The sequence below is a fragment of the Vigna radiata genome, unplaced genomic scaffold, assembly GCF_000741045.1.
Source record: "Vigna radiata var. radiata cultivar VC1973A unplaced genomic scaffold, Vradiata_ver6 scaffold_48, whole genome shotgun sequence".
Classification (NCBI taxonomy): domain Eukaryota; kingdom Viridiplantae; phylum Streptophyta; class Magnoliopsida; order Fabales; family Fabaceae; genus Vigna; species Vigna radiata.
In genome coordinates, this window is record NW_014542925.1 from 912,601 (window position 1) to 934,516 (window position 21,916).

General features: G+C 32.9%; 1 protein-coding gene across 1 annotated transcript; it reads right to left on the reverse strand.

Moving 5' to 3' along the window:
- Window positions 1-13,403: 13,403 nt before the first annotated feature.
- Window positions 13,404-15,039, reverse strand: LOC106752866 (berberine bridge enzyme-like 15). Its single transcript, XM_014634636.2, has one exon. It carries the CDS (start codon window positions 15,016-15,018, stop codon window positions 13,411-13,413), a length of 1,608 nt encoding a protein of 535 aa, XP_014490122.1. The 5' UTR covers window positions 15,019-15,039; the 3' UTR covers window positions 13,404-13,410.
- Window positions 15,040-21,916: the final 6,877 nt, after the last annotated feature.

The window sequence follows — 21,916 nt, forward strand, 5'->3', positions numbered from 1 at the left end:
AAAGGTTTGTGAAAGGTTTTGCAGGAAGGACATTGCTTTGGATATATACAATTGAAATTCAAAATTTGTGAAAGCAATGCATTCGACTGATGATTTAATGCATTCGACTACATCTACACTGGGTTAAAAATTCCAAGACTGGAATCTATTTCTATCCTTACTGAATGCTTAAATCATTTATAATATGATATTATTTATGTTCTTTACCTGATTTCATATCTTATTTAAGATAATATTGTGAGATTGTTGATATTTGTGTCAGTGCATATATGTATGTGCTTGAATTGTCTACCAATGATACAAATCTATGCTTAAACTGGAAATTGATTTGTGATATTCTATATTATGCATCAAACTGTTTTTGAAACTCAAGCATAATGACAGGGGGAGTATCACGGCCTTACACATGTTTCATCACACACAACTACATTTCAAGGGGAGTTTACATATATTGTTGTGATGAAATTGTGGTTGAGAGAGCATCAATAATGTTTTAAAACTGTATATCTACTTGTTGCTTCTCTGATTTTAAAAATCTGCATAAATGTCAAGCATTCCTTTTTGGTTAATGCACAAAGGGGGAGAGTTTTAATGAGTGTATGTTTGCAAGTCTATATGGGGAGAATTGCTATAACATATTGTATTTGCTTGATGATATATGTGTTGTATTTGCAGAGTAAATGAATGTTATGTTTTGAATTGTTTTTGAAATCTGGTTTTACTCTGTTATATGTGGAACTGTGCAAACATGGTTGAGTTATTAATCATGGTTGTGCATCATCAAAAAAGGGGGAGATTGTTGAGATTGTTGAGAACACAAACTCCATATCAAACTGGTTTTTGATGATGACAACACATTGCTTAATAACAGTACATATGTTCCAGTACTACATGTTGAGTTGATATGCTATACTGTTTTGAACATTGTCTCTATTGAACATGTTTTGTTACTTTGCATGGATGTTCCTATGATTGACTATGTGTAATATATTTGGAACATGTCAGTGTTGAAATGTGTGTTAAAATGCTTTTGATTACATTTGCACATTTCCAAAGAAAAGCTCACAAGTACTTTTATGAACTTATATTTGTTGTAACAAAGGTTCAGTTTAGTCGGCTACACTGGTAATGAAGTCGATTAAGCTAAAATCTTTGTACAGATTTTGAACACGTGTACTTGATGAGATTTTGAGATGAAAAGAATTTCAAAGTGTTTTTTCATGAGTCAGTTGACAGTGTGGATCACTCATTCGACTGTATTACTGTTGTATTTGGAATTCTGTTTTGCCTACTTGCTCCAACAGCTATATTTTAAAAGTTAGTTAAGATTAACTAACTGGGTCAACTGTCATAAATGTGTGTTAATTCAGTTCACTGAGGAGCCTTATGTTGACTATCTGTTATAACTAATTTAATACAGTTCACTCTATTAGTAGGTCATTTAACTGAGGTTGACAGGAAAACTATAAATAGAAACCGAACACGATTTGTTTTAAGACTTTTGTGATCTAACATTTTCATTGTCCTGTTTAAGAGAAAGCTCTCAATTTCGCTCCAAGAATTCTCCAAGAAGACGGTGGTGATCTTTCTTGAGAGAGATTCAGATTGAGGAGTCAATTGCACTTACTGTTTGATCAACATCTGCACAAAGAAGGTGCTTCTGGTTTGATCTTGAAGGCTTGGCATCCTGTAAAGATTGCTGCATTTTGACTAAAGGTTTGGCAACCTGTGAAGTGTGCTGTGATATGCTTGGCAACTTGATGGATTGTCGCCGCCCAACCAAATTTGAGTGCATATGAAATATGCAGTATAGCTAGGGAATGACCCTAGGTCGTCTCTCAAGGACCAAACCGCGGTTCAGAATCAGGTCTAACACAGTGGGGGGGTTTAAATGTTGTTTGTGGATGCGAAAACATTAAAATGAAATTAAAACAGTAAAAACGAAACTACTACAGTAAATACGAAAATTCACGCTGGAACTGGGCAGCTCTGACCTTTGCTCAATGTTTTACCCATAACTTTTTCTACAGAGTTCTAAATGAGATGAGGTTTTTTTTCCTGGAAAGTAGACTCAATTATCTTTCATGTGATATATAAAACGTAGCATTTGGACCTCTGGTGTGGTTGCAGTTATTTTTTTAAAATTGAGTCCTGAAAGTGAAAATGCTAAACCCAATACTAGAGCAAACAAATATCTAAGCACAGTTAAAACTATTAAAATGCAACGCTTAACTAAAACATTAAATGCCTTGAAGTAAAATTAAATGCTATTAGATTGCAATGTTTAACTAAAGAAAGAAAAGAAAATATAAAAAGCTCATTCTCAATATTCACATCCTCACGGCAGAGGAGCTATAAGAAAAGAAACATGTGCAAGCAATTGGAAAATATCAATGAGGAAATGGCAAAAAGTAAAATGCACTTGTGAGAAACTCGTATGCACCAGCGTCTTCATTTTTTTAAGCCAAGAGAATTGATTCTCCAAATTAAATGAAAGCAAACCGTGAACAAAATAATCATCACCTCTGCACCACATTTTTTTAAAGGCAAGGAAATGAATGCAAGTGGATAAAAAATGCAGCAGCGTGAATCAGGGGAGAATCCCAAAACCTCCGTGCAGCTAGCTTCATTCAAAAGTGCTTCCAATTAAAATAAAACGTTGAAATCCAACAATGCCATGAGTTACTGCAGCTTGGGCCATAGCAAAAATTAAATGCAAGAAAAGATTGAATGCATCATGTGTACTTCTCTCCCATCAAATCAATTGCTTTGATCTCTAAGAATTAAAAATAAAACAAACATCTACTGCTGCCAAATGTTAGAATGTCTAGTCAACAGAAGTCACCTAATCTACTACTTGCAGCGTGAATAAAATTCTAAGCCAATCCATTGCCCAATTGAACAACCGTACGTACCCCTACTCCATCAGACCGTGACACTTCATGAATAAGCACATCAAAAATTCTAAAAGCAAAATGAATGATTCTAATAGAAGCTACCCACTGTCCCTGCTGAATCAAACCTTAATAAAAATAAAAAAAATGCATGAACCGAGTAAGAAGGCATTGAATAAATCAGCAAAGAAAAGAAAGAAAAAGTTTGTAATATTCATCCATCAAATAGCGTAAGATTCTCATTGCAAATACCACCATCGTGAATGCCATCCCAAAACTGAACCCAAACGTTCAAAGTAAAAATATAAAGATGAGTTACGGCTGGTAGCACTCTATGGCCGTGAGCTCTCCATGTCCCTTCAACCAAAATCCATGTTCCTCAAGCTCTCCAAAAATAACGTTTTAAAGAAAAAATATTTCAGCCCTTTTTCAGAATCTATCGAGAGTGTGTGAGCTCTCTCAAAGTGGCGGCTCCATGAATATTTTCTAGGATCATGTGTCCTAAAAGGGGTGGGTCCACCCTAAAAAAATAAAACCCTAGGGTGACAAGTGTTCTACAATTTGGGCCCATCATATTTTTTTAACAATAGCCCAATATGCAAAAGTTTATCTAAAAAGTTTAAACAATTAAATTATAATACAACTAAAATTTAAAATGTCTAATTTTGAGAGTCTTGAATTTATTTGGTGTCCTCCAAATGTCCCAAATTGTGTTTCCAAAATTTTTCCTGAAAATAATAATGCAAATAATTAGCTCAGAAAATTCAAATTAATTAAAATTAGAATTTCTGGTCAAATTAAGCATAATTAGGAAAAACGGGAAAATACCGGACAATTAAGCACAATTCCCTGATTAATTCTAGCACAATAAACTAAGTGAAATCAATAAAATATCGACTCATCACAACTTGTGAAGCGTGCTGTGATAGGCTTGGAATCCTGTGAAGAGTGCTGGTGACACGTTGAGGATTGTTCAACGTGGGTGCAAATTGCAGGAGAGGGGATTCTTGCTGCAATTCTGGTTTTTGTGTGCAACTATATTTGGTTTTGGGTTAGAGAGGAGATTTATATTTTTGCGTGGTGCTTCTATAAATTCCTTGTTGTAAAATCCGTAACCATTATAGTGCATTTGCGTCCAAGGTTGGAAGGACAGTGGATGTAGGCATTGTTGGCTGAACCAGTATAAAAATCAGTGTTTGATTTTTCTATCCCTATACTCTTTTAATTCAGTCGACTATATCTGTCTAACAGCCAACTACGTTTTTCCGCTGCATTACATTTTTCAATAACTTGCATTTCAAGGAAAGATCAAAAGCTTTGAATTTTCATACCAAGATTGCGAAAAGATTTTAGATTTGAACTAACACCAATTCACCCCCCTCTTGGTGTAAAACGAAGCCAACCTGTTTCCTAACAAGAGGGTTAGAGAGGTGTTTTATATTTTTGACGTGGAGGTCTCTATAAAAGCCTTGTTGTAAAAACCTTGACCATTATAGTTCATTTTCTTCTGGATTGTGGAAGGACACTGGATGTAGGTATTGAGGCCAAACCAGTATTAAAACCTGCGTTTGAATTTTCTATCCTTACACTTTTACATTCAGTCGACTTTTCTGCTTTCGTAGTCTACTTTATATTTTCCGCTGCACTTACATTTTTCATTCATTGTGATTCAAGAAACTTTGTAATGGATAATACTTTGCGAAAAAGATTTTAAAAAGACTCTAATTTTGAAACTTCACCAATTCACCCCCTTCTTGGTGTTGAAATGAAGCCTACCTATTCTCCAACAGTTTAGTTAGTTTATGTACATATTATAGCATTTGAATATACTTATATATGTTTGTATTTATGAGATTATATTATGTTTTCAATGATATGAACTCCATTGTGACCAATGCATTGCTTGATTGATGTTTGGGTGTATCTAGATCCTATATTTTGATTATCTTTGATTGTATTTGATTGTTCAGGATATCGCAGTGCAAATCTGCCAAGGAGATGTGGGATGTCTTGGAAGTCACTCATGAAGTCAAGAAAGCAAGGAAGAATTCTTTCATTCAAGAGTATGAACTTTTTAGGATGAAGGTTGGTGAGACAATCTATGAAGTCCAGAAAAGGTTCACACACATTGTAAATCACCTTATGGTTCTTGGCAAAGTCCTTAACAAGGAAGAGATCAACATCAAGATTTTGAAAAGTCTTAGTAGAAGCTGGCAACCCAAAGTCACAACAATCTCTGAGTCCAATGATGTCACATGCATGAATATGGCTACCTTGTTCGACAAGTTAAGAGAACATGAGTTTGAACTTGGTAGGTTGAAAAATGAAGAGGAGATGTAAGAGAAGAAGTCCATTGCTCTGAATGCAACAAGCAAGAAAACCTTAAAGTCTGAGGAAGAATTAGATGCAGAGATGGACGACAAAGAATTGATGAGCATGATGGTAAGAAAATTTAGTTGACTTATGAAAAATGATAGTCAACTTACTAACCATGCAGGTCACAACAAAGCTAGGAAAGCTCACAGGTCAAGCGTTGTACAATGCTATGAATGTGGAAAAGAGGGACATATCAAACTAGATTGTCCAGACCTGAAGCCAAAAATGAACATCAATAGAAGGTTTCCTGAAGACAAAAGTAGAAATAAAAAAGAAGCCTATATTGCTTGGGAAAACAGTGATTCAAACTCTTCATGTGGTGAAGATCATGAATAAGAAGAGGAGTCTAACATTTGCTACATGGTTGGAGCATCATTGGCCGATTATGACAGTGACACAGAGTTTGAACAAAAACCGATTGAAGTAAAGTATGACCTACTACTGGATGCATTCAAGGAGATTCATCCAGAAGCTATGTGACTCCAGTATAAGGTTAATCGACTTAACTCTGATAAGAAGAATTATGAATATAGAATCAATAATCTTGTCATTGATAATTAAAAACTACAGAAGGAATTAGATGAAGCCTTGATGTATGCTAAAGAGATTAAAATTGAGAGTGTTACAGTAGAAAAAGTTTGTGATAAATGCCCTGCTCATGAAAAACATATAGATTACTTGACTAGCACTCTAGCCAAATTTACTCAGGGTAAAAGTAACTTAGATGTTGTTTTAAAATCTACTGGCAGAGCTATTAACGAACAAGGCATTGGTTTTAAAGCTAATTCTAATAGGTCCAATACAAGAAAATTTTCAGATTTAAGCAAACCTGTCAAACATGCTTGCTTTTATTGTAATTGTGTTGGTCATACTGTTAGAAACTGTTACTACAGAAGAGTTGGAGTTCCAAAAGAATTATATGTGTGGATTCCTAAGGAACATCTAACTTCAACTAAAAATCAAGGACCCAAGTTCAAATGGGTACCTGCAACCTAAACTTAAACTGTTTTGCAGGACAACAAGCAGGTTCTGTGAGAACCTAGTGATGAACTACATGGGGTATATCAAACATCTTGAGTGTCTACAACTGGTAACACGTATCACCCTACTGCATCATGTATGAATATATTGATTGGTTGAAATTTATTGTTTGTTGATTGTATGATTGTTTGGTTGATTGATTTGTTTGAAAAATGATTTTCACGACATCTAGTCCACTCAATTATGAGTATAGTCAATTGTGTGTCTCTGTATGCATGTACCCTGTTTTGAAATCTCTTGTCATACTGAGTCAACTTTGTTTTTATTAAAATCGACTAGATGTTTCTATTTTGTGTCTTTAATATTTGAAAAATTGAAAATGAGTTATTTTGTGGAATCGTCTTTCGCACCTTTTCTCTCTCAGTATGTCTATCATGTCTGTGTCGTACTTTATTCTTGATACAAGGACACACACTACTTGTGCATTTCCAATGATCCTTGACTGAATTCTTTGTATACTGAGTGTCTCTAAAAAATGGCCTCTCTGTCTCATCTCTCAAGAAAAGGAAAAGAAAAATGCAATGCAACTACTAGAGAAGCAAATGTAAATGGCTGGATTAGTGATGACGACTCTCGAGTGAGGTTCACCAATGAAAGTCCCAATGTGGTTGTATCTCCAAGGTATCTTGAATTGAGGTTATTTGGAAAGGAAAACTTTAAATTTCCTGAACGAATTGAGTGTCAAAACTTGTCCACTTTGATACAAATGAATGGAGATTTGTGTCCTGATCTTGTTAGAGTGTTCTACCATCACATGAAGATTATCAATTGTGACATCTGCTCAAGGGTTAGAGGAACTGACATCAGCATAAAAAATGATGTTTGTCGACAAACAATTGGACTAAAGGCTGAGGGAATCTCCTCTCATCTACCAGACACTCAAATAAATTATTTGCTAAACAAAAAGGATCTCTGCAGGGGGTGGCTCAGACTTCCTTTAAGTCAAACAAGAGAAAAAAAATTTCTGCATAAAGACCTCAGAATTGAAGAAATGGTTCTTGCGCACATACTAGCATGGGTGATTCTGCCAGGAAGACTGATGCAAGATGAAATGACCATAGAAGATGTGTGTCTTCTACATGCTATCAAGAATAATATTCCCACCAACTGGGTGGAAGTATTAAAGGATCACATACTTAAAGTTGCTCACAGTAAAGCTCGTTCTCTGCCGTATGGTGTTCTCATAAGCAATATACTAGTTCTTCATGGAGTAAACATCTCTGGTGAAAGAAAACATTCTTGCACCTACACTAATGTCATTAATCTGAACTCCTTTGTCTCACTAAGACTGGTTTGGACTAAAAAAGGTTGGTGCTTTTAAGATAAAGAAAGTCAAATATACCGTTTTGGAAACACCTTTACCACTTGTGGACTAAGATCAGAGTATGTCTCCAACAACAACTGTGGGATTTTCTCTGCTGACCCATTTTCGTTAATTGTGGACAAGCTCGATCAACTTGAGACAAAGGTTGATCTCACTTTGCAACATCAGAAGAATAGAGGCACATCTGAGGATGAATATATGAATTCAGTTGAAGAAGGAGAGGAATGAAAAATGCACCTCCTTTTGTGTTTCATGTCTCTTACTTAGTGGTGTTCTTCGTCTTTGTATCTTTGGTTCATGTTCTTCTTTTTTATAATGGCTTAGTATTGCCATTACATTTTGGTCTTGTTCGAGTCTATCAATTGTAATACCCTTTTTGAACAAGTAACGAAATTAGTTGTTTGATTAAAATTCAATTGCTTTAATTGATTGATTGAATCTGTTTTGAATGAATGTTGAATCGACTTTATGATGATTGAAGTTGACTATGCATGTTTTTCATTGTTACATTGACTATCTTGCATATTCACTTTGTATTTGATTATTTTTCTTGCATTACTGTATTACTAAATTGCTTGATCTGCAAAAGATTTTGAAAGGTTTTGTAGGAAACATTGCTTTGGAATTTACTACTAGATCAAATCTATCTCAAAAGCAATGAAATCAACTTTATTACTGGATCAATCGACTTCCATACACAGGGGATTATAAATTCCATTTATTGGAATTTGGTTATCAAATTTCTTGATCCTTTTATATCAGTTTTCTTTAATATATCTCTGTTCTTATATGACTATTTTGCAATGAGATTATATTGTGAGATATTTGATAGTTATATCTTTGCTTGATTGAATTGTGCAATCATAACACTGATACAATTTTGATACAAACTGATTGTATGCTCTTATATATGTGTGATTGCATTGCACATCAGAATCTGATTTTGTTGTATGCGTAATAACAGGGGGAGCATTATTTGTTTGCATAGATTTGATAGTTGTATCTTTACTTAATTGAATTGTGCAATCATAACACTTATACAATCTTGATACGAACTGATTGTATGCTCTTATATATGTGTGACTGCATTATGCATCAGAATCTGATTTTGTTGTATGCGTAATAACAGGGGGGGCATTTTTGCATAGACTTTTCACATGCCTACATTCTAGGAGAAGTTTATCTATCTTATGTTAATATCTGTGATAGGGTGAGCATCACTACATGTTTAATCTGCTTACATTGTTTTTCTCTGATGGATCTCTACTTATTCTTGATATCAGCGTATCCATATATGAAAGCAAACCTTTTTTGCTAATGCACAAAGAGGGAGAAAAATGTGAAAGAAATATGAGAAATATGATTTGCTTATACTACTTGATATGTGATTGTTGATTACTATTTTCATTCAGAGTATTTGAGCTGAAATATGTTAATATATCTTTTGTTTACTCTAAAATGTAGTAGTTTATGTATAAACATGGTTGCTTATTATTGAAAGGCTTTTTGGTCGCGCAAGAAGTCAACAAACCCTAGTCCCCACTAATGCAGTATAGGGCAACCAGGGGATCAATCCGTGGACTCGTTGAAAATCAAGTTTAGAAATGTAAAGTTAGATCTTGTATTATTTATTAACTATCTAAACTAGGTGGGGACATTAAATGAATAAAACTGAAATTTAAAAGGAAAAGAAAATCTAAAATCTATAAAGAAGAAAGAAATTGAAGTGAACTCAGAGAAAAGACAATAAAACTCTAAACTACCTAAAACAGCAACAGAACTTATGCAATTAAAATGATCTAAAACTAATGAATCTGGATATGCAAATTAAAGAAACCTAATGCTCAACATATGAAATCAATGAACAAATGAATCTCCTAGTTGTATGCCTATTCTAAAAAATGTAAATGTAAAGACTAGATCATCACATAACAAAACCGAATGGAAGGTAAAATAAAAATCACAATCAGAACTAAGACTATTTTAACATCAATTCAACAAAAATACTGAGAAAAATAAAACAACAAACTCAAAATATTAGGCACAAGCAAAGAACAAAGAAAAATGCACAATAGATTGAATGAAAGAGTCTCTACTACTCTTCAGACATTCCGAGAAAGTTAAGCCCATCATAGGGTCTTTTTAGTTCATATTTCAGAATTTGAAATGACAATTCTCACTCAATTATTCAACCGATGCACACTTTCACAAGAAACAAAAATACAACACTGAAACTGACTTAGTTTGATAATTATGAAGCTTAACATCTCTTAAGAAGACTTCTTGAAAAGCTAGGCCCATCTCAGGTCCTATTACATCTAAACAGATGTAATAGTGTGGATTTTTTCCTTCAAAACTCTCAAACACAGTTCAATTACAACATACAATCACACATACTAGAAATAAAAAAAAATAGCAACATAGATCTGACGCAATGTCTTTATGCGTTGAACTCAACTCTGACTCGAGAAGACGTCACGGTCATGCACGCCCACCTCGGGGTCGTTTAATTCCAAAAAGGAATTAGAATGTGCAGAGTTACGAGTTCAACTCGTTTTCAAATCAAAACACACAAGAACACAATCACATAAGAACAAGAACGAAAAAACAAAAAAAAAAACAGAATCATATATCACTTAAAATAGAGAAAATCAAAGCAATCGAGAGTTTATTAATAAGAATGAAGTTTACATGAGAGATTATCGAACAAAACGCAATCGCGATCATCACGACTGTCACTTACCGTGAATGTTCGCTCAAACGCAAGGAAAACGAGAATCTACTCTTGTGGAAAGCGTAAACGCAAACCCTAAGCTCTCAATCACTTTAACTACTCTCTAGAAACTAAAAACTAAAAATTTAAACTGTAAAAGAATGTGAAAAAAGTGTCTAGGAGTCTATTTACATGGCAGAAACCCCTATATATAGGATTTGAAGAAAACGAAAGAAAGAAAGAAAATGAAAGGAGGAAAAAGGGAAAGAAGAAACTTGCTCTCAATATTTTATGTCCTCTGATCGGACGGCCAACCTTCATTTATCCAGGTTGATCACGAGCCTCCGATCATCTTCTGCGTTGGTTCCGGTCACGTGCTTCTTTAGGTAAGTGCTGGAGCTTCTCTTCTCGGGTAGGAAGCCCTAGCTTTTGGGTATTTGCTTCCTCTCAAGTGAACTTTGCTCTCTGGCTACTGGATGAAGGAGTGCTTTTCTCCAAATGAAAATGCTAGAATGTTTCTCTCATTTTGCCAAATGAATCATGAACAGGAAACCCCCTTAGGCAGTTGTAGCCTCAATGCTAAAACTTACCGTTTCACTAATTGGAGGATCAGCCTAGTGGCCCAATTCTCTTTAAGCTCGCAGCCAAGTGCTTTGCTTCTCCCATTTCACCGCTGACCCAATTGCAATTAAATGGTCCAATTCCAGCAACAACAGCGTTTCAATTCTGCCACCCCAATTTCGGAAGCAGTGACCCAAAGCTTCTTAATTGGTTCATCCTTTCAGCTCAACAAATTTAGACACGACCCAATCTACACAAAAAAAAAAATATAAGAATCAATCCACAAATAAGAGAAAGAAAAAAATCATGCAATTAAAATCTAATTAAAACAAGAACATTTTTATTAAAATATTTTCTAAAAAAATAATTTTCTTATTATTAACCAAAACTAAAAATTACAACTAAACCTATTTTTAACTAAAATTTCATAAAACTACAATTTTAAAGAAAAATCCTAAAACTAACCTAATTCTAAACGATTAGAAAGAAAAACAAGTTAACCTAGACTCCTAAACACAAATAAAAATGCAAAAAATAAGGAGTTATCACTTATTAATCATGGTTATGCATCATCAAAAAAGGGGGAGATTGTTGAGATTGTTGATGAGGGAAGCACTGCTTTAGCTTACCTTAATCTAACAATGCTTTTGTCACTCTGGTTTTTGATGATGACAACACATTATTAATAACACTTGTTTTGTTATTATGTTACATGTTTTGTTCTTATTGAATGATATATTCTGTTGAACATGTTTTGTGTTGATTTTGATATATGAATGCACATTCTCTGAGCCTATATATGATACATCAATTATGGTTGCATTACATATGTTTTTGAATAAGAAAACCACATGCACTTTTATGAACTTACATTGTGTGGCATAACTGTAACTTTTAAATCGACTTCATTATGAAGCAAGTCGATTAAAACTCATGACTATGCACATATTTTCAAAAGCAGTGTTGTGAGTGATTTTGCATTGAAAACTTTTTCAAACTAAGCTGATGTGCCTAAGTCGACTACATGCGCAGTGGATCCGATTTAGTTAGTTGTGTGTTTGAAATTTTGTTAATGTGTGTGTACAGTAACAACTATATTTCAAAAGTTAGTTAAAACATTGATGATAGTCAACTGTATTAAATGCAAAATCAATTTGTCTATTGTTGACTGCTACTGTTTGACTTATCTGTTATAACTGTCTAAGGATAGCCAACTCTATTAGTAGGCAAGTCGACTATAGGAGCGTCTGATTTATAGAAAACTATAAATAGACGTGCCTCAGTTGATCACAAAGACTTTGGTAATTCTAACATTTTCATTTATGATTTACAGATTGTGATCTCTGAGAATTTGCTCCAAGAACGCATCAAGATGACCGTGGTGATCTATCTTTGAAGAGGTTCTTTGAATGAGAAAGGTTTTTGTGCTTACTGGCTTATCACATCCTACACATTGTGGTGCACGTCTGCTGATCAAGATTTCTCTTAATCTTTGTAAAGATTGTGGTTGTTATCCTCTTGGGACTGTAGGGGGTTGACTCGTGGAGTCTGGACTTTGAGGATTGTTCAAAGTGGGTTAAAGAATGCAGAAGAGGGGATATCTTGTTGCAGATCTTGGTTGTATGTATTGCCTATATTTTGTTTAGAGGGTTAAAGAGGTGTTTTATGTTTTTGACGTGGAGGTCTCTATAAAAGTCTTGTTGTAAAAACCTTGATCATTATAGTTCATTTGCTTCCAGATTGTGGAAGGACACTGAATGTAGGCATTGAGGCCAAACCAGTATAAAAACTTGCATTTGAATTCTCTAGCCTTACACTTTTACATTCAGTCGACTTTACTGCTTTCATAGGCTACTTTGTACTTTCCGCTGCACTTATATTTTTCATTCCTTGTGATTCAAGAAACTTTGTAAAGGATAATACTTTGTGAAAAAGATTTTAAAAAGACTTTGATTTTGAAACCTCACCAATTCATCCCTTTCTTAGTGATGAAACGAAGCCTACTTGTTTTTCAACAGTTTAGTTAGTTTATGTAAGTATTATAGGATTTATATATACTTATATATGTTTGTACTTATGAGATTATATTATGTTTTTAATGATATGAATTCTATTGTGCCCAATGCATTGCTTGATTGATGTTTGGGTGTATCTAGATTCTGTATTTTGATTATCTTTGATTGTCTTTGATTGTTCAGGTTCAATGTGATAGAAAGCAAATACTACCCATTGTACTTGAATTTGTTTCACATATTACTAGCGGATATGGAATGTCAGTAATTATCTCTGGTAATTATTTTCAAAAAGGACATTATTAACAAATCTGAACCCATCGATAATCTATAGAAAAACATACCAATTAATTTTGGATGTATTCGATATTTTATTTCTGCGGATAATTACATGATTTTTCTGTAGTGAAAAAAAGTTGTGGTGCCCTTCTCCAAAAGTAAAATAACAACAACTTATTTTATAATGGCATGTAGTGCACCCAAACAAATCTACTTTCGTCCCTTCGATATAAGAGAAGGTATGCTTTGTTCGTTCCTGAAGAAGTTTCGAGGGTCAACCTTGGTCTTCACGCGAGCCAATCTGTTAAAGTTGTTACCAAAATACTTAAAGCCCCAAATGCTGGCTTGGTTGTAGCTTGTGTAACCATTGTTATTAACTCCGATGTCAAGGTCTCTATAATTCTGATAGGCAGATCTAGGATTCCTTGAAACATAAGCTTCCGTATAATTGTACAATCTTCTAATCCAGTTCACGTGCCTCTGTGCTGCCACATCCCCTTTTTCTTGCCAAAACACAATGTATTGAATGTGGAATAAGTTGCCAGATCTGTGTGGGAATGGAGTTTCGGATTCTGAAATTTCTTCCATCCTGCCTCCATAAGGAGTGAATTGAATGTAAGCATCTTTAGCCACATCTTCATGTAAGAAAGGCCATAACCCTTCTAACCCAACATTTGGAATAGGATCTCTCACGTAATCAGATTTTGCTTTGAAGAAAAACAAACCGTTTTGAGTTCTGTTCAGCAAAGCATTGGTAGATTGACCGTTTGTCAATCCATCCATGAAGAGAATTGATTCTAACCAACTCATTTCAGTGCAGTCTTTTTTCACCAAACCCAACTCCGGGAAGCTCTTTTGCATATAGGGAATGAGGTCATCTATACGTCCCAGATACAAGGATTCAAACTGTGCTCCAACAGTTAGATTCCCACTTTTACTTGAATTTACCCTTCCTATTTTGACCCTAATGGTTAGGCTCTCGTTAAGTTTGTTTGCCCTACGCTGCCACTGTTGAATAATCCCCGTTACATTTTCTTCCAACGTCCTTGAGACTCGAAACACTGTCACAATTGATGGAACTGAAACTAGTTTTATCTTCCAAGCCACCATAACTCCAAAGCTTGCTCCACCACCGCCTCTAATGGCCCAAAATAGATCCTCGCCCATTGTTTCTTTATCAAGGAGATTACCATTGACGTCAACAATCTTAGCATCAATTACATGATCAGCAGCAAGACCGTATTTACGAATCATGAATCCATAGCCACCACCGCTAATGTGGCCCCCAACGCCCACAGTGGGGCACACACCTGCTGGAAACCCTAGTGTTTTGCTTTTCTGACTAATCTTGTAGTAAAGTTCCCCGAGGGTTGCCCCAGCTTGAACCCATGCAGTGTTGTTTTCTACGTCAACTTCGATTTCTCGAATCTTTATGAGATCAACGACGACAAATGGAACTCCAGCAACGTACGAGAGACCCTCGTAATCATGACCTCCGCTTCGGGTTCGAATCTGCAAGCCATGTTTTCGGGCACAGATTATGGTGGCCTGAACATGGGAAACAACGAGTGGAGTTACGATGACCACGGGTTTTGAGGTTGCGTTGAAGAACCTAAGATTTTGGATGGAAACATCTAGGACAGAGGAGTACGAAGAGTTGGTTTGAGTGTAAACAATGCTGGAGATTGAGGTGGTGTTTTCGGGATGATTGTAAAGACATTGAAGAAAATTTTCATGAGAATCTGCTGAAGAAAGTGCAAGTGAAAATAAAAGAGCAATGACAGTAATGACGGAAAAAGAAAAGCTTAAATGTTTCATTTTCGGGTATGCTTTGTTGTTCATACGAGAGCTTCAAAGTTGAGCATGAAGAATGCCGAATGTCGAATTTATAGGAGTCTGGGGTTTCATGTTAAGAAAGTGTAGGCACTAGATTGGTCAACGCAAGTATACGTTACGAAATTTTGGCTATATAAAAAAAAAATAAAAATCAGCGCATGCTTATTTTGGAAGTTTGAATATGCATATATGTCTTTAACATAAGTTATCCATTAAAAGTTATTTAATTCTATAATAGGCGAGAAATTCTATATTAAACACATATGGATACAACAATCTCGTACAAAATTTGTCTAATTTAAATTTTATTTATTTAATGGTTGGAAGGGTATAATAAATTGGTGTGTTTCAATCTCTAATATAGTCTTTTATATTTTTAATGTATACTTTATGATGGAATAGAAATTAAATAAATATGAACGTAAAACAACCAATATTTAATAATAAAGTCAACATTCTCCATTCCTGGAAGCCAACAGACTAGACTAATTCATCAGTCAACGGTTTTATAAAACCATTTCAATTTTTACCTTAAAATAATCTTATTATAAATAAAATAATTAAAAATATAATTAATATTGATTGGACTTGCGAGTCCTCTCTCACTTCCCACCTTCAACCCCTACCACCTACACACACATATACTATATATATATATATATATATATATATATATATATATATATATATTTATTTATTTATTTATTTTTTATTTATATAAAATATAAAATAATTCAATTTTTTAAGGATAAAACTTATATGTAAGTAAAAATTTCGTATGTAACTGAAAATGATCGATAAAATACATATAAAATTTTTTGGTATATAGGACAAGCGCCTGTAGCTTTACATATTAATTTTCATTTGTAATTTTATATACGGATGATTCGTGGGTAATGAGACCTAGAAAATAATCCATAGATACTGTTTCTATATAACAATAGATAATTATCAGAAGTGTTACGTAAAAAATTTGTCTACATGTTAAAATTTTTCTATATTAATAATATTTAATATTCTTATTCGTCATCAATAAGTGGTTTTGTTATTCCGATTATACTCATTAATAATTTATATTATTTTTATTAATTATTAATTAATGCTTTTTATTACTTCAATTAATTATTCATTAATTATACTAATTATTATCTTTGCCCGTTACTAAATTGTTGGCTGAGGTCATACATGTTTTAATCTTATTGAGAAATTAAAATCTTTTCTGTTTTAAAGTTCCTGTTACTTATTTTTATTTTTATGTTTTTTACTACATGTTGCTTATCAAATTAATTATTTTATTTTATTATTTCTCTTGTTTTCTCCATCCATTTTTACTGATTTCAGATTTTTATTAACAAAGCAAAGCACAATATTAGAGTAAGTCAACACTGAAACATATTATATAAGTAGTAGTTGTTGCTTTGGTACGTGTAGAAGACATTTCAAGATTTCTAATAAAATATGTTGTTTTAGAAATAAGATGCATGCATGGATAAAAAAGAAACACAGCCTGTTTTTAAAGATTAATCACTGTAAACAGTATTTTAGAAATATTTTTTTTTATATTTTCCTCTTATTGCATTCGTTTTTTTTTTTCAAGAAATTTGAAGAAAATTTTCAATTGAGCACAATGGGCTTAAAAAAAAGCTCTTGAATGAAAATGTTTAAAAAATTAAGTTTTGAAATTTTGATTTTTTTCTTGTGTTTTGAAATTTTCTTTTTTTTTTTCAAAAAACAATTCTTTCTTTTTCATAAAAAAGAATATTGTATCCTGATGTCAACAACGTTTTTAAAGACTCCAAATAGATTACAAAGAATGATAAACTTTTTATGAAGAAACATGTCCACATCTTAAATTATGATCGCTTTATTTTTGAAAATCTTAACTTAGATAAGTTGTCCCTGGTTTTTTGTTTTTTTGATTTTATTTATTTATTATTTTTTTTTGCTAAAAGATTACTTGCGATAACTTTAAGTTAGTGTTCCTTGTAAATTGATTTTTTTTATGAATAAAATGGATGATGGAAAATGATGAAAAAGAAAATTATTTTTGCGATTTCATGTTATAAATGCTTCAAAAGAAATGAAAGTTTTATTAATTCATTTGACTAAAAAGTGTTTATTTTGCCTTATTTATTTATTCATTAAAGCATGACATTTTTGTTCTTGTTTTTTTATTTAAATAAAAACATGACACATTTATTGTTATTTATAAAGAAAATGAAGGAAAAAAGATAAAATTGTTGCTAATGCATATGATGCATGAAGAAGCCTGTGACAAATAATGATTAAAAGACAACATGTTTTATGCTTTTAGGGTAAATCCAATGTCTTAAGGTCTAAGCATTATATATGCAATCTCACAGGGATGACTTCCTAAACCTAAAATCAAGGCCATGAGTGCTATGGTCCTTTTCAAAACATTTTCCACAACAGTTGAAACGCAACTAGGTGTGAAATTGCATGTGAAAAGAACAGACACTGACTGAGGTTCTCACGATAGCCAAACTAGAAATAGTCCAGACGTGACACCGCTACCCCTCTAATTCTATGTTACGCTCAGACCCAGGTATAGGGTCCCACTCATGATATACACAGTAATAATAATAACAATAATAAAGAATATAAATAAAATACAAAAATGAATAAAGAAAATCATATATAGAGACAAAGGGAAAATAAAATAAAATAAAGAAAAACCACATCAATTTTGCACATTTAATTAACAAGGCCTGATTCTCTAGCGTCCCTAGTGGAGTCGCTAGGTGTCGCAACCGGGATCGCGACGGGACAGCAAACCGAAAAACAAACGGGTTACTGGAAAATTATTTTGGGAGTCGCCACCATAATTTATTATGGAAAAACTATGGAAAAACCCTAAAATAAAAGCATGGTCTACGAAAAACAGATTTTCAGGTTCGGGAATCGGTTACGTGCGAGGAAGGTATTAGCACCCTAACGCGCCTGCCCCCAAAGACAGTACCTCTACTTAAATGTATAAAGTTGAAGTGGTTTTATTAAAATATTTAATTTTTCCCAAAAAAATAATTATATAAAGAGATTATTAAAACAAAAAAATATTTTTTGTTTTATGAACTCGACAAGGACTGACCTTGCTTCTACGTATATCCATTTATAATGGACAATTAGAGATCACGTAGTTCTTTATCTAGAAAAAGGTTTGTGAGTTTGTTTAAAAAAAAATATTGATTGTTTGAGATTTTTGAAAAGTGAACCCGACAAGGATTGACCTTGCTCCTATATGATGGAGAATCCGGGATCACATAGTTCTGGTAAAAAAAGGTTTAGTTTAACAAAAATTAACCTTTTTTTTGTTTTAAGTATTATTTATTTTTTATATTTTAAGAATGGTGGGAAAAGAACCCTTTATTTTATTATTTTTAAAACATTATTTGTGTGTAGTAAAAGAAACCTTTCTGAAAAAATAAGTTCAAAGAATAATAAAAAGAAAAAGAATGGTGCAGAGATGACATACCTTTTTAGTTTTCGGTACTCCCTTGTATCATCTTTGGTGATTGCGGTTGACAAAACCCTCATGTGTGAAAACCTAATTTTCTATATACTTTCTTTCTTTCTTTCTATTGTTTCTGCAAGTCTCTCTCCTTTCTTTCATATTCTTTCTCTTTCACAGGGTGCGTATTTATATACACTCATTGTAATATTATGAAAATCTTGTCTTAAATGAGAATTAATTGACAGTGGAAAAAAATAAGGAAAGGAATTGTCTTGATTGCAAGAAAAATAAATCAGATAATATTCACGGCATTGATTATAATAATTGGCAGAAAATTGATTCAAATTATTACCATATTAAATTAATATTTCGAAAACATTCTAAAGTGATGTGTCCTGCATTAAGGAAAATTATTTTATTATTTTCTTTTTTCTTTTTTTCTTTACCCACCATTAATTATTATTCTTTTATTCTTTAATTTTAATTATTTAACTTCCCGGACGAAATTGGATGTTGACATCACCCATATCATGTCAAACTTTTTGGGGAGTGGACGTGAGTTTCTCCCAACAGTTATTCTTTTTCTCTATAAATACAATTTCGGAGCCTTGGATAACCTCTATACCTCCTTTTATAAAATTTCTCTTAACTACTCCTTCAAGGTTTCTTTGTGTTAACTTTTTTCTTTGATTTTGTATTAGCTCCTTCAAGTTCACAAAAACGAGTCATTTCTTTGTGGTTTGGTACTTTGTCATGTTGAAAAGCTTGAAGGAGTGATACAAACTCAAAGAAAACGGTTGATATTTGGATTTCGCACCCTTTCAAAATTCAGAGTCTTAGATAACCTCTTCACCTCCATTTATAAAATTTCTCGTAACAACAATTATTCTTTTTCTATGTTAACTTTTTTCTTTGTGCTACTATTAGCTCCTTCAAGGTCACATAAAGGAGTCATTTCTTTGTGATTTGATTCTTTGTCATGTTGAAAAGCTTGAAGGAATCATAGTAACACAAAGAAAAAGGTTGATACATTTGGATTTCGTACCCTTTCAAAACGCTACAACCTTCATTCACCAAAATCCTTCTACATTTTAACTATCCCGTGGATCTTTTCGTGGTTTGATTTTCATTTTATTTCCTATGTTTAGTGTTGTTATGTATTTGTCTTGGTTTTATTTCAATTTATGAACCTACCTTATGTAAAAATGGTGTAGAGCGGCTGCAGCGGAATGGTTAGCGTGGAAAAACAAACCAAGAGGGGTTTTAATATAAACGTGTACCTTTTAATTTCTACTCAATTAAACTTACTAAACAAATAAAAAAGATAAATAACAAGAGTAAGGTTGACATAAATTTGCACAGATGATTTTTATATTGGTTCGGATCTTACCAATCCTACGTCCAGTCGCTTATCTCAAACCAAGATAAAAAATTCACTAATCACAAAACAATTACAAAGAAACAACTTGTAAGAGTTTAGAAACCACCTCTCTTGATACCATAAGAGATTAACCTGCACCTCCTTTGAATCTTCACAAAGGACGAGACACCTCCTCCAAATACTTCACGAAGGATGAAACACCTCCTCTGAATACTTCACAAAGGATGATCCTCTTCCACACACCTCCTCAGACGCACCAAGGATGAACTAGCTCTTCCTCCGTCACCGTAGTAGCAATATACCAACACCACAAACGAGAGTTTCCTTATCTGAACAAGAGCACACAATTCTTAAAGAGTTCTGAGTATTTGAGCACAAGGGAAGAGTTGTTGTTGATGGATAAGGAGAGCTTATTTATAGACTCAAGAAAATACTCTTCCATTCTTCGTAACTAGCCATTTAACGCTTTTAATCGATTAATATTACTGTTAATCGATTAAAATGAGTACAATGGCTAGTTTTCATAAACCAGAAAACTCTAATGGTTAGTTTTAATCGACTATTCTTAGGATTAGTCGATTAGCTAATCGATTAAAATAGGTATTAATCGATTATTTTCGTGCCAGTTGAGTTTTCAGCACCTACAACGTTTTAATCGATTAATACTTGATTTAATCGATTAAAACCGTGCGTTTTTTTTATTCTGAACAACAAATACAAAGTATGAATGTACAAGATCAAAACCTAAAACAAACCTATGTCCTAAACATCAAACTACAATTATTATAAAAGCTTTTTATAACAAAAGCAAGTCTTCAAAGGATCTTCATGAATCTTGATGTATCTTGACTTGATTTGGGCATCATCAAAACTTTATCTTCATCATTTTTCTAACAAATGGGAAAGAATATTACATCGAATACCTAAACCAATCGATGCTCAACTTTCAAAAACAACAAAAGTGATAAGAGAAAATACATATCTACTGCATGCATATCTACTTTACTTTATGCAGATAACCTACTACATGCATCCATTTGCTCCATCTGATACATATCAAAAGTGGACGTTAGAAACAAAGAACACATTCACAAATTGTTCTCTCCATCTAAAGTTGAGCTAGATAAATAATACAACCTATTTTTGTCAAAGTACTAAAAAAGAAAGCTTTTTCTAACAAGTTGACTTTAACCAACGACTGCTTCATACAACAAGACTATGAATACATAAGAAGCAAGGCAAAAGCTTAGTTTAATGGATATCTTTTGAGAAGCCTTTAAGTAAAAGATGATTTAAAGAAAGTATCAAGAGAATAAGCTACGAAGAGAAAAGCATAAAAAGAGAAAAAGAGCATAAGTGAATATCATCCAGAGAAAAGCACAAAAGAGCTCAAGAACTCAAATGAGAATATTTGAGAAGAGAAAAAGCTCAAGTATAGAAATATTCTCCAGCTTCATTATAAGATAAGCTTACTATTTGTAATTAGAGAGAAAAGAGAGAAAAAAACTTATCGAGTCTGTAGATTGAATTGTATTGTACATTATCCACCCCGTGAGAATAATTGTTTATTGACTTTTAAGCAATTATATTGATTGCACATTCAAAAGAGAATTCAAACACTTGTTGATTAACTTATGTGAGTTAAGGATTACTAGGCAGCGTATGAGGTTAATACTCAAATTGGTTATTGACTTTTAAGCAGTTTCATATATGACATATCTTTTACTATCGACAAGATTCCTCTATTAAGTAAATTATAATTTGTTGTTAGTAAATGGAAATGTGTTTTTCTATCTAAACATACTTTACTATAGAATCATACTTTTTATAAAGAAGTTAAACTTATTAATAACCTTAATACTGTTATATTCACATACATAAATAAATAAATAAATAAATAAATAAATATATATATATATATATATATATATATATATATATATAAAATATCTTAATTTGTAAAAGAAGATGAATAGTTTTTTGAATTATAATTTTATCTTAAAACTTCGTGTATTCAAATATTGTTT

Coding starts and splice junctions, on each gene's coding strand:
- LOC106752866 (XM_014634636.2), bottom strand. CDS start 15,018: ATGAAACATTTAAGCTTTTCTTTTTCCGTCATTACTGTCATTGCTCTT.